General features: G+C 38.7%; 1 protein-coding gene across 1 annotated transcript in view; it reads right to left on the reverse strand.

The window, feature by feature from the left end:
• Nucleotides 1-10,954, reverse strand: part of SORCS2 (sortilin-related VPS10 domain containing receptor 2) — a gene marked incomplete at its 5' end in the record, with an annotated part of 91,325 nt that extends 80,371 nt beyond the window's left edge. The window contains 4 exons of the mRNA XM_009074728.1: nt 3,496-3,585; nt 6,926-7,044; nt 9,150-9,224; nt 10,930-10,954. Of these exons, the coding sequence (XP_009072976.1) occupies nt 3,496-3,585; nt 6,926-7,044; nt 9,150-9,224; nt 10,930-10,954 (309 nt within the window). The remainder of the gene's footprint in view (nt 1-3,495; nt 3,586-6,925; nt 7,045-9,149; nt 9,225-10,929) is intronic.
• Between the last annotated feature and the right edge of the window lie 983 nt (nt 10,955-11,937).

Genomic DNA, 11,937 nt, shown 5'->3' on the forward strand with positions numbered 1-11,937 from the left:
AGTCCAATGTCAGAATTTTACCCCTTTACAATCTTTTAAGGCTGCAGTTGGACAAAACATTGCTATAAAGCAAGTGATAAAGAAAACAGAGAATCATGAGGAGTAAATGTATCAGAAGCACAACAGATGTAAGCAGTCAAGGCTGTGTAGTCTCAGCCTTGACCTCCAGATGTACCACATTTATACCTCTGTAATCTCTCAAGCACAATCAAGGTAAATGGATAGCACATATCCCAAAGACAATCTTCCTAATCTTCCTTGCCTGGTGAAGTAAAACAGTGCAAGGAGAGAAGTCAATAACAAGTTGAACTTTGAAAAAAATAACAATTCCTTGAATCCACAAGACTGCATTAGATGCCACACTAGAGCATGACTCAAAATCTTGAATAGGGACGAGACTCAATGTACTTCTCCCTCTCCACACTGCTCTCCTCAAGGCAAGGGCAATCAGAACTTTTGCGCCATACAAGTTGCTGACACACTGCATGAAGCTTCAGCCTGTGCCCCATGGCAGAGCTGCTCTGCCAGCAGTGGCAGCTGAACTCCTGCTCCAGGCTGAAAACAGCCCATGGGTGTCTTGCAGGATCTCCCTGGGGCACCACTCATGCCCAACCAACCAACTTGACACACGAATTTAATCCTGCTGCTCTTGGCTTGATTTTGCTATTCCCTTCCTACAAGTTATTAACTTTGGATCTAGTCTGAGCAACAGAGAACAAGGAATCTTGGTAAAACGGAATTGAGTCTAAAAACAAACTCATCTTTAAAAGAACACTTTGAAAATTCCTCTTCTGATTTGGGGAGCATACAGGCAACCTTTAATATGGTCTCATCAGCCTTTGCTATCACCCTGCCTAGCAGCAGCTGGCACTTTACTCCTGTCAAATGCAGGTGACAGCTGTGTGATTCAATGCAATGTGAGTATCAAACCCACTATTAAAAACAAACAAACAAACAAAAACTTTCAGTAGCACAGAAAAAGAGCTTTAAAAAGAAATCTAAATCCTGTTCATTAGATGGCCCCCAATGGCTCTGCTCTGTGTAAACATACAGAACTATGATGTGCTACAAAAAGGTGATCTCAGTGGCAATGTGGAGCTGGAACCTTGAAACTTAGCAGAGGTAAAGCTTGGATGCTTTTGGCAGCCTTTCATCCACAAGTAAACAGAATGTTAGGTATGTCCAAACTATCCTTTTCTAGGTTTCTCTTTGAGAATACATTTGAACACATACAAATGCAAACAATATAAACCAACTAAATAATTTTTTGGCAGATTTTCAGCCTCTTCATGTTGCAAGGAAAGTGAGACATCAATAGCATTTTCTAATTGTCTGAAACTGCTCATTCTACCTCCATACGTAAAATCACCATGAAACACATCCATGCAGCAAAAGAATAATATCTGAAGAACCCAGCCTTGTTCCCTCAGGCTAGAGGCTGGCATTCTGGTGCAGCTCTCCTAGCACTGTTAGACACATCCTTGACCAGTCTGTAGTATCTTCTGACTTGGCTACAGTTTTCCTTCCCTATATGCAATCACTGCTCAAAAACTCTGTCCAGTGACATGAAGCACTTTGCAGTGACCACTTGAAAAGAGATTTTTTTTGACACTTCATTCCTTTCTTTTGAGAAAAATGACAAATAGTCTATTATAGTCATGCTTCATCTCGTGGTTAGGCAGAATCTAATACTTAAAACTCTCTGTAACTCAGATCTTTCAAAAGCTATCGTTTTAATCAATTGTAAAAAAAGATCCTTTGTAAATTCATCCATTATGTTTATCTCCCACCACCATAAAAGTAGTAACTCCACAGTCACATGTCCTAAATGCACTTCTAATGTGCCAGTGTCTTTGCTGATATCTTTTCTTTGCAAAATTTCATCAGCAATTTGCTCATAAAAGTCTTTTTCCTTCTGTTCAAATTGGACTGGAACATCCATTTCTACTTCACTTGGGCAATTCTCACTGAAATACAGCACAATGAAAAATTTCAGAGCTGTGTTCTTATTTCCATTGGTACCCAAAATTTCTGCTGTAATGTGAAGGTAGCAAAACCTGTTCTAGGGGGTATCTGGCTTCCAGGTCCTCTTAGTGACATTTTCAACTCTGTTGTGTGCAGACAAATAAACAAAACATAAAATTTCCAGGACAAAGAATTCAGCATGTGACACTATTTCTAACAATCTAGACTTCATGTGACATAAATACCAGGGAGTTGTGACTGACACTTCTTGAATATGTCAGAAGCTTCTTGTTTATTTGCTTTCCTCCCTTAGTCTTTACTTGATTTCTTCTGTCCCAGCATGGGGGATCCATGGGCTGCAGTCCCTTGGGTGTCCATGTTTGGCAAACTTTAACATTTAAAATTGGATAGTCTCCTGCTGTTTTCCTACTTACAAATTTGCCCAAGAAAGCATAAATGCTATTTTGAAGGCCTTAAAAAACCTGAAATAATTTTATTGAAGGGTTAATTTATATACCTGTCCTTGGCTGTACATTTCATGATAGACAGATAAATAGCTATTTGTATAGTGCTACTAGAAGCATATCCAAGTTCCAGACTCTTGTTCAGTATCTGAGGATTTGATTTGAAATTCTGTTAATATGTTGGACATTTTAAAGCAGAAGTCTTCAGACTACCATTTAGACTAGCATTTAAAAAAAACCCCTAAAATCTAAGATGAAAAAGTTATATTAAACACATTCTTTGCTTTCAAACAGTAACAACAGAAGGAAATACATTGTCCTCCCCCGTCCTTCATTAGATGAGCAATGAATTAAACCTGTGCAATTAAAAGAATCCAAACAAAATATATTTTAGTTCTCTGCTAAGTAAGTGACAGAATAACAGGAAAATGCAGGAACCTCAGGAGACCTCCAGATCAACATCCTGCTGGGAGCAGGGAGATCCATGTGGCTGGACTGTGTTCCTGAGGGTTTTATCCAGTTGGGTCTTTAAAACTTGCAAGTCATTTTTTTTCAGGGCTGCAGAAGCCTTTTAACCATAAACTTAGGAAACAGACTGTGTGCAGTACAAAAAAAATCAACTGCATCAGTTAGACCATATGTAAATATCTGTTTGTGCTTAATTGCTGATTTAATATGCACATATAGAAACCCTGTCACTACGAAGATATGCTAGACTGAAGGAACCTCTCAACATGTCTTGCAATTTTGTTAAACCATCAAAGACCATATTGGGATTCTCTAATGAGCCTCATCAATATTGCCATTGGGCATGTAGCACTGCTTCATGGAAGCAAAGCACAAAAACCGTATGTTCTTGCTCTCTATGGTTTATGAGTACTACATTAATAGAATAAAAATGAAAATAGTAGGGTAAGAATATACCCCAAATGGGATTCAGAAATCCTTACAAGGAGAAATTGTGATTTAAGAATATTGAGGTTTAAAAAAAAAAAGAACAAAACTAGTTTAGGTAAAAAGAAAAGATGACAGATGCAAAAAGAGAAAGAAAAACATGTACACTTACTTTTGGCAATGCATATTTTGGCAACTTCATCTGCACAAAGCCATTTCGACGGTAAGACACATAGTACTTGGTCCGATTTGCTGATGTTGTCTGTACAAAGGAAAAACAGAATCCTGTGACAGTTCATGTTAAATCTAAAGAATCTGAGATGAAAGACTGTTTTTTCTTTTAATCTGCAACTGAAATATGTAGCTATTACATTCATTGCATGTAATTAATTTGTACAATGTACTCCTAAAAGAGCAAATCAAAAGTTATGACAAAATAGACTCAAACTCTTTTGCTCTTCACTTTAGGAAGAAAAAAAGTTATTTACTTCCCTCCTTTGCCATTTCAGCAGTTTTGGGTGATACTTGAGATTTCAGCATCTCACTATTCCCCTTCCTTACGGATATATTTGTACCCATTGGCCTCCCACACCTTTGCCCTCTCATTGAGGCCCAGGCAGCAGCACTCTATCGGTTAGAGGTAGGGAGGAGATGGTAGGGAGGAGATACCTTGGCCAGGAACACCAGGTACTCCAAGAGCAAAATTCAAAGCAGAGGCTGAGAAGACCAGGTAGGTAATGGCTATTTAGTAATTTTCACTGAGTTTATAAAGGGTGGCTGCTTTGAAGAAATGCATTGGTCAAAAAAGAAAATGGAAGAAATTGAATGACATGTCAAAAATTTTTCTTTGGCTGTCTATGACAAATCAGATTGTGAAGCAGAAGCACAAACAGACTCATCTTTCTTTGACTTAAGGAATCCATTTAAAATCCTACTCTAATCTCACTGCTTTTCTCCTCAACTTTTGTGTTTAAAAAGGGAACCTGATTTGGAGGACTGCCTATTCTGAAGTGAGCAAACTTGATTTGGCTTGGTAAAAGGAGAGCTGATATATGACAGCAGGTCCACCTGCCTGAATACCTTAAAGATAACAAAGTATTTAGCATTGCAAGCATTTTCACTTTTCCTTTAAACACATTTCCTCTTTTCTTTTGTGGTATAAAGAATGTGATGATGGCCTTTAGGAATATGATTTCTTAAACGATGATGAATCAAAGCAAAAACCTCACCATTTGTTTGACTAGTGTTAAAGAGCAGTCTTCTTTTAAATGTATTTTTCAAATGTCACTCATTTTAAATTACTGGATATGATGCAAGGCAGCAGAGAATCAGAGCTGAAGCACCTAGTCATGTCAAGCCTCACTGACATTAAAGGCCATTCTGTGCTTAAAAACTTAAAAACAGTGTTGAAACTTTAATCCTCCTACTAAAATTAGCTCTGAAACTGTCTGCCTGTCAGTACAAACTGGGAAACAAATGAGTATTAGAAAGCTCCTGATCTTTGTGGATATAGATATATTAAAGAAATGGGATTGAGATCTTCCTCTAAGATGGTAAAAGTCTCAGACTTGAGCCAAGGTTAGTAGTGCAGATCTGCAATGCTCTGATTTCCATCTGCACAGCTCAGGGGATGTGAGTGATGCCATTAGCAAGGAGATGTCTCAAACTCTCCTTTTTGCACAGATGAGTCAGTCCCATCCTTTTTCTAACAGGTATTACTGTGGTATCACAAGGAGTCCCTGGTCTGATTCTAACTTATGCAGCAATATTTTAGACTGGTGGTAAAATAGTTTCCACATGGTTTCAACAGTATACTGTTTCTCAGATGTGCAGCTGCTCTGTGTGTGTGTGTGTGTGTGTGTGTGTGTGGTTTCACTGGAACAAGTAAATACTGTCCTGCATTACACCTCCGGGGTATGATCCCAGAGTGATCTTTTACCCTCCAATAATACAAATACAGTGAACTGCAAACCAATTTAGCAACTAGATTTACATCACATACTGTGGTTTACTGCAAAGAATTCTGAAAAAACTAGAGATGCTTCCCCATTACGTGGAACACATGGACATCTCATCTACTGGCACTGACATGTCTCAAATCTACAGAGATTGCATTACCAACATCATCAATTTGCCAGTAGCATCTGTCTATTACTTATGTGTGCCTTTCCACAGAATAACAACTCGAGATGCAGTTGTACAAGACATCCAGCAAAATAAAATGCTTGACAAGTAAGCAGCCAGTGTTTTGCTGAGCACAGCAGTCTGGAAGTTCACCTGGTGAGAAGCAGTTCTCCTCATCTACACACTATGAAATGGATTTTAGAGTGTGCCTGAGGGAAGCCACAGATGATAATGCCGTTGAGCAAAATAAGTGCCATGAGTGCTAAATCTGATCTGAAAAATGCCTACTTTACTCCAAAAATTCTTTCCCAGAGCCATTTTGCTGTTTCTTTGCAGTGTTAATTGCTGTAAAGCCATGGAGGCCCTTGACATCACTGTGCCAAACAAGAGCAGGACAGATACTTTGTGTCCCCACTACCTTAAGATCCTTGTGGAAAAAACAGCCCCAAAGGGAGTAAACTGCAAAGAAACCAATCTGATGCACACTGAGGCAGTAGTGAGGAGACCTATCCATTGACACAATATTGCTTTCCTGCAAAAGCCAATAAATAGACAAGCCTTGCAGCAAACAAAACATATCAAAGTAAGGGAAAAATGACAGCCAACCACTGAGGAATGTACAAACAACTTTCCTAAAAAGTCTTATAACATGACATAACTGTTCTTTGAGAAGTTCGTAGCTCTGATAGATTCAAATCACAACCAGTCCCAAGCACATAAAATAACATTTTCCAGTGTGCCTGAGCTGTACTGGTGCCATATGGCTGACAAAGTTCCAGCCCATTTTTCTGCATGCAGGTCTTGCAGTGTGAGAATGAAATAAACCCCAGTGTAATCTGGACCACCATGAGCTGTAGACGTGGCCTTTAGGGACATGGTTTAGTAGTGGACTTGGCAATGTTGAGTTTATGGTTGGACTCTATCTTACGGGTCTTTTCCAACCTAAATCATTCTGTGATTCTATACTAAGTTGCTCCAAGCTCCCCAGCTATGTCTGTTTCACCCTTTTGCTTCCTATGCACAGCCATGAGAGCTCTTTCCTGGCAAAACCTCTTCAGAGGAGAATCCTTAAGATGTGCCACTACTCTGTCAGTGGCTGTCCTTGGATGCTTTTCTCAGGGAATCTGTTCTGTGCTATGGAGGTACTGGAAAGGATCCAGAAGTGTTTGTAAGCATAAGAACAAAAAGATTGTGTTTCACCTAACGCATGAGAATACTTATAAAGAGTAACTTTGAACCACACAATCCACTTGGAAATGTTCATATAGTTACAGGGAAGGTGCTCACACAAATAAAAGATGCCCATTTTTTTTCTTTCCATTTTACAGATAAAGGAATGCTTTCTTCCGTGTAAAAAAATCATAAATTATCATTCATACTCTACAACAGTTTTCTCCCTGCTCCTTACAGTGTTGCTGCTGTTTAAAACTTTATTCTTGAATTTGAAAATGAGCTGTCTCTCCCAAAAGTGACAGTACCTGAAGAAATATGTAGTCATCCTGCACAGTCAGGGAATCCCGATCAGTGCTACCAGCAAATGGGACTGTCATTGTCTTATCAGAACAATTTTGAATCTGGCAAGTGATGTAGCGATAACCTGAGGGAAGAGAGACAGAAACATATGACAGGGCTATCAAGGGAAAAAGAAGCAAGCAGTATTAAATGTTATTCATGTAGGGAAAAAAAAGTTAGTTGTAGAATTATTATATTAAACCATCATACAAGAGCTTTTCAATCTCCAACGTACTGAGAATATATTAACTGCTTACAGTTCAGATCATTCCCTGGAGGCAGCCTGTTATTATCCAAATTTTGCTGGTCCAGAGAGATTAGGGGTTAGATGAATGAGCCATTCATGGGTGGGGATAATAGAAGGAGCCTCTTTTCTCACTTAACCTATGCACAGAGCTGAATTATTCACTTGGAGAAATGGCAGCCTGACACAACATAACTGAAATCAACAGATCAGCTCCAGTATAAAATTGTAATGAATGAGAAAAGAATCAGACTCCATTTAATAGACAGTGTGCTGATTTTTAAAGGCTGTTTTCAAAGCTCTGTAAGAACGTTCAGACACACTATTAACATGCTATTGGAACTGCTCTGTTGTGGCAGGATTTCTATATTCAGAGTTAATACGTTGCTGGAAAAGCCTGGACTGATTTATAATCAGTGGAGGCTATGGCCTTTCTCTTCCTCTCCAGTTAGCCAGGACTATCCTATCTTCCTGGGTTCTTAGAACAGCACCACTGCACCTTTGATTCAATCTGCTCTTATCAGAGGGAGCAGAGCCAACAATCATATCTCATACCCGCTGTGGCTTGAAGACCTTCTCCAAGATTCATGCTCTTGTACAGCTCACCTTTTGTCACAAGCTTCTGAGCACAAAGTACTTGAGTGACTTTCTCATACACAGTGAGGAAAATGTTATGTACACGATCTTGTGCCCAGATCACAGATTCTCACTACAGTCCAGGTACAGCATGAAGGAATAAATAATGCATCCCCATGTCCTTCATTGCTTTTGCAGTGTGATAGGAAATGCCTTCCACGTCTCAGGACTTTTAAGCAGAGAAGGCCAAACCACTATACAGGGTAAAAATTTTTTTACAAAATCTGGATTGGATTAAGAGGCAGTTAGAGTCCATTCATTCATGTTCTCCTGTTTCTGTCCAAATCATCACTGCAGAGACATTTGAGCAAGAGCAGCAATGGGCCATCTAAAAGTCTTGCAAGTATTCCTAATTCACATCACAAGGACTACAGCTCTTCATCACATAGGTGTGCAAAGATGCTGTTTCCACTAAAATCATGGCAATGCTTGTACTGATCAGTGCACAGTGTCTGTTGAGAACCAAGTCAGGAAATATTTCATGAGACTTTCTCTTTTTCTGCTGTTTCTGTTGAATAACAATAAAAAATCTTCCCATCCAGGTCCTGAAGAATCTTCTTACGCTGTCTCTAAAGAAAGCAGCTCACTGCTAAAAGATTTAGAAACTCTGTCATCTAGCTTTTAGCATGGTAACTTTAATTTTTTAATGGGCTGAAATGAAGAAAAGCTATGGGATCAAGCAAGTCAAGCCACATTCTTTACAACTAATTCTTAAGACTTCACAGGAACTTAGATCTGGTTCAAGGAATTAAATTATCTTTCAAGAGTACAATTGGTAACAAGAAACTATACAAGTTTTGGAATCATGTTGACTCTTTAGTACAGCACGTCCTGACTCCTAATCTGCTTTTTCATTTGTTTTCCTTTTGAAGTCTCAAAGTATATTGGATACTGTAACATGAGGAAATTCTGGGAGATGGTGGTTACTGCAGTAGACTTGACATATGCAACGACTCACATTAACAGACACTTACCCAGCACCAACACTGCATTGCCAGTTTTACTTTCAAATTGGGAAAAAATGTTCAATGTTTAACTGCCAGAATAAATTGCACTATTAATGGACATTTTCGATGGAGCATAGCATCTTGACGTCAACTTGCCTTAGAGTGGAAAACAAGTAGATTTTAAATTATACTATATTTTTATGTAATAGGACAGTTTTGCTGACTACAGATAAACAGAGAAAGAATCTGACTTGTACAATTTCTCTTCTGACTAACTTAAAAAACAATCCAAAAAGTACCTCTAAAACAAAGAGAAATGACTATACACTAGGGTATCAATTGATAACATTTTCATTTGCATACCTCCATTGGGGTCCTGGATTTCCATATGAACTAAATCAGGGTCTCCATCAACTCCAGCAATGGCCCTGAGAACATAATATAATCAAGTTATGTAGAGCCAGCTACAGAATAGTAATTATGTGGATGGAAGAAAAGAGAGGATTTCACCATAGCCAGCTTTAACATCCTAGCTGGGAAATAAAAATAAACCCCATTTATAATGTCCTATTACTAACATCTAGAAGGAAATTACTTTTTCTGTATTTGACATTATGTTTTTCTTAAATTTCTTTAGAATTTCTTTTACTAAACTATGCATACAAATAGGATCAGTTGAAAAAAAAAGAACAGAAATAGGTATGAAATTGGAAAAAAGCCCTTCATAATTATAAATATATATATATACAAATAGAGATATACACACACATGCACTGGCAAGCACTACAGCATCTTTTCCCAATTACATTTGACATTTGAGACTACAAGGCAGATTTAGTGCAAAAAAAGACTCAGATTCCTTTCTGGTTAGAACTATCTTAAACTTGACACACGGTTTCCATAACGAATTGATCTATCTTTGGTTAGTATATTCAAGCAAAGAGTAGATTCTGCTTTGACAAAGAAATAAAGTGAAGAATAATTTTGAAAAAAATATCCTGAGAAGGAAATTCAGTCAGAATTGATCAAGGCAGAGTTTAACTTTGAAAGGTGTAATGGGAATACAGGCTGATTTTCTCTTAATATCTCCGATGTCAAATATGCTCAGCCAAAAGATGAGTTTTCTACCCTCAGGGCTTCCATCCCAACCTGGGAATGGCAGCCCCAGCTGTGCTTTTTTCTGGCCCTTCTATTGTCATTAGTCAGGCAGATTCTGCAGAGAAAGCTTTGAGCTGACAGTTGTGCTGTCACGAAGCAAAGCAGAATCTGACCCCACTCCCACAGCCACATCACTCTTCTCAAGGCTCTTCACTGGCTTGGTAAGGGTCCTTTGAGTCAGCAAATGTGAGCTGGAGACATGCAAAGGAGATACCTTAAGTGATAAAGAGCATCTGGATGCAGACATTAAAATAGTCCATTAAGGTATTTAAGAGAAAATTATTATTTTGATACAATTATTAACAATCAGATGCAATAAAGCTATACTTTGGATTGAAATTACATCATTGTTTAATGATTTTAATAGCACTGATTTGTGAGGAGTGGTTAAAATTCAGCCTTGGTAATTGGTGGCTCCCTGGGAACGCAGGCCAGGGGGAAAGAGACTGGATGATTTCCACTGCTGCACAACAACCAGAAATAAGCACATATGCTGTTTTTCCCTTATAAGATAAATGATCCGTCCAAAGAAGGAAGGGGAGGGTGAGGGATGAGCCCCTCCAAGCCATAGGATGTCAAGGAAACTTCTAGTGGGATTTTTTTTCTTAGTAAATGCATGGAAAAATCTTGTATTTGCTAAGAATTTGGTCTCTCAAACAGAAACTATTTTAGCATTTTAGAGGCAATACATTAGGTCAGAGAAGACTTCAGATTCACTGAGGTCTGATAAGAATATATATGAGCAGAGGGAAGGGATCTGTGAACTTTTTTGCTGTGTGTGCTGTATCTGTCTTTCCAGATATCCACAACACCGAATCAAACCTGCTATCAACTCTGCAGTCAGCAATTTGAGGAAAGTGTTTGTGAATATTTCACTTTTTGTGTTGGACTTCATGCAGCTGAACCACAGAAACTTTAGGGCTGAATTTTCTGAGGCTCAGCCTGACATGCTGATCAGCATCAATAATGCAAAGAAAGCTTTTGGGTTCTTTTGAAATTACCTCTTGTATCTATAATTTATCACACATGATTTCATAAGCGTAGTTTGAGATATTTATCGATATCTTTACCTTCTCATCTTTCTTTCAATGTCCCAGAAGTACAATGATCTCACTTCTACCGTGCTCCTCCTAGCAGTGGCAGCTGACACAAGTAGACTTTAATCCTGCTCCCAGTGTAATCTTTTAGTGTAAGTGGATGTACCTGATCTGTTTTCATGAACACTGCAGAATCGAAGTTTCCAACCCAGACTACTCTTCTCCTCTAAACCTTTATTTGTCTAGATGTGACTAATTTACAAGGAAGGGGCTTTTCTTTTACCCAATCAGGAAAAAGTAAAAAAGTAATACCTATTTCTCCCTGAATTTCACACCTTTCCCCTACCCCTTTCTAAAATTACCCTTTATTACCAAGAGAATGGTTACTTCCAAAAGGTAACTCCACTGTTCCTAAACCAGCTGGATCACGTCACATGGTGTCCAGAGTGTAAAGAAGATTTAGGGTGACAGGTCCATACTGAAGCTTGACAAACATTTCTTCCCGTTGTCCTACCAGATTACACCACCCCATTCTGTGTCCCCAGTCCTGCCTCTACTTCACCACATCAGCCATCCCACTGAACTTGCCAGCTCCCAGCATTGGGAACTGTCTAATTTAAAGGTGACCCTAAAAGATGCAACTCACCAGGCTGTCAAAAGGAATGATCCCTAACTATATCTGTAGATCTCTAGCTTTAAACATGTCTAAGAGGTGAGATGCATGCTTTAAGTGCCAAGTTTATCACTTCTGAAAGGCAAAAATTAAGCAGAATATTTCAAAAATAGGATTTGCATTTTTCATTACTCTAATTGTACCAATGAGCTATAACAGCAGAGACTCTGCTCATGGTAGATGTTATACCCCCAAAGTCTACTTCTGAGTATCAGCTGCAGAGCAGAGTTTCTGAACTCCAAAGTCCCTTTACCCAGCTGTTAGGGTTTTTTAGGAGCTCCCC

This window comes from Acanthisitta chloris, unplaced genomic scaffold (genome assembly GCF_000695815.1).
Source record: "Acanthisitta chloris isolate BGI_N310 unplaced genomic scaffold, ASM69581v1 scaffold3455, whole genome shotgun sequence".
Classification (NCBI taxonomy): domain Eukaryota; kingdom Metazoa; phylum Chordata; class Aves; order Passeriformes; family Acanthisittidae; genus Acanthisitta; species Acanthisitta chloris.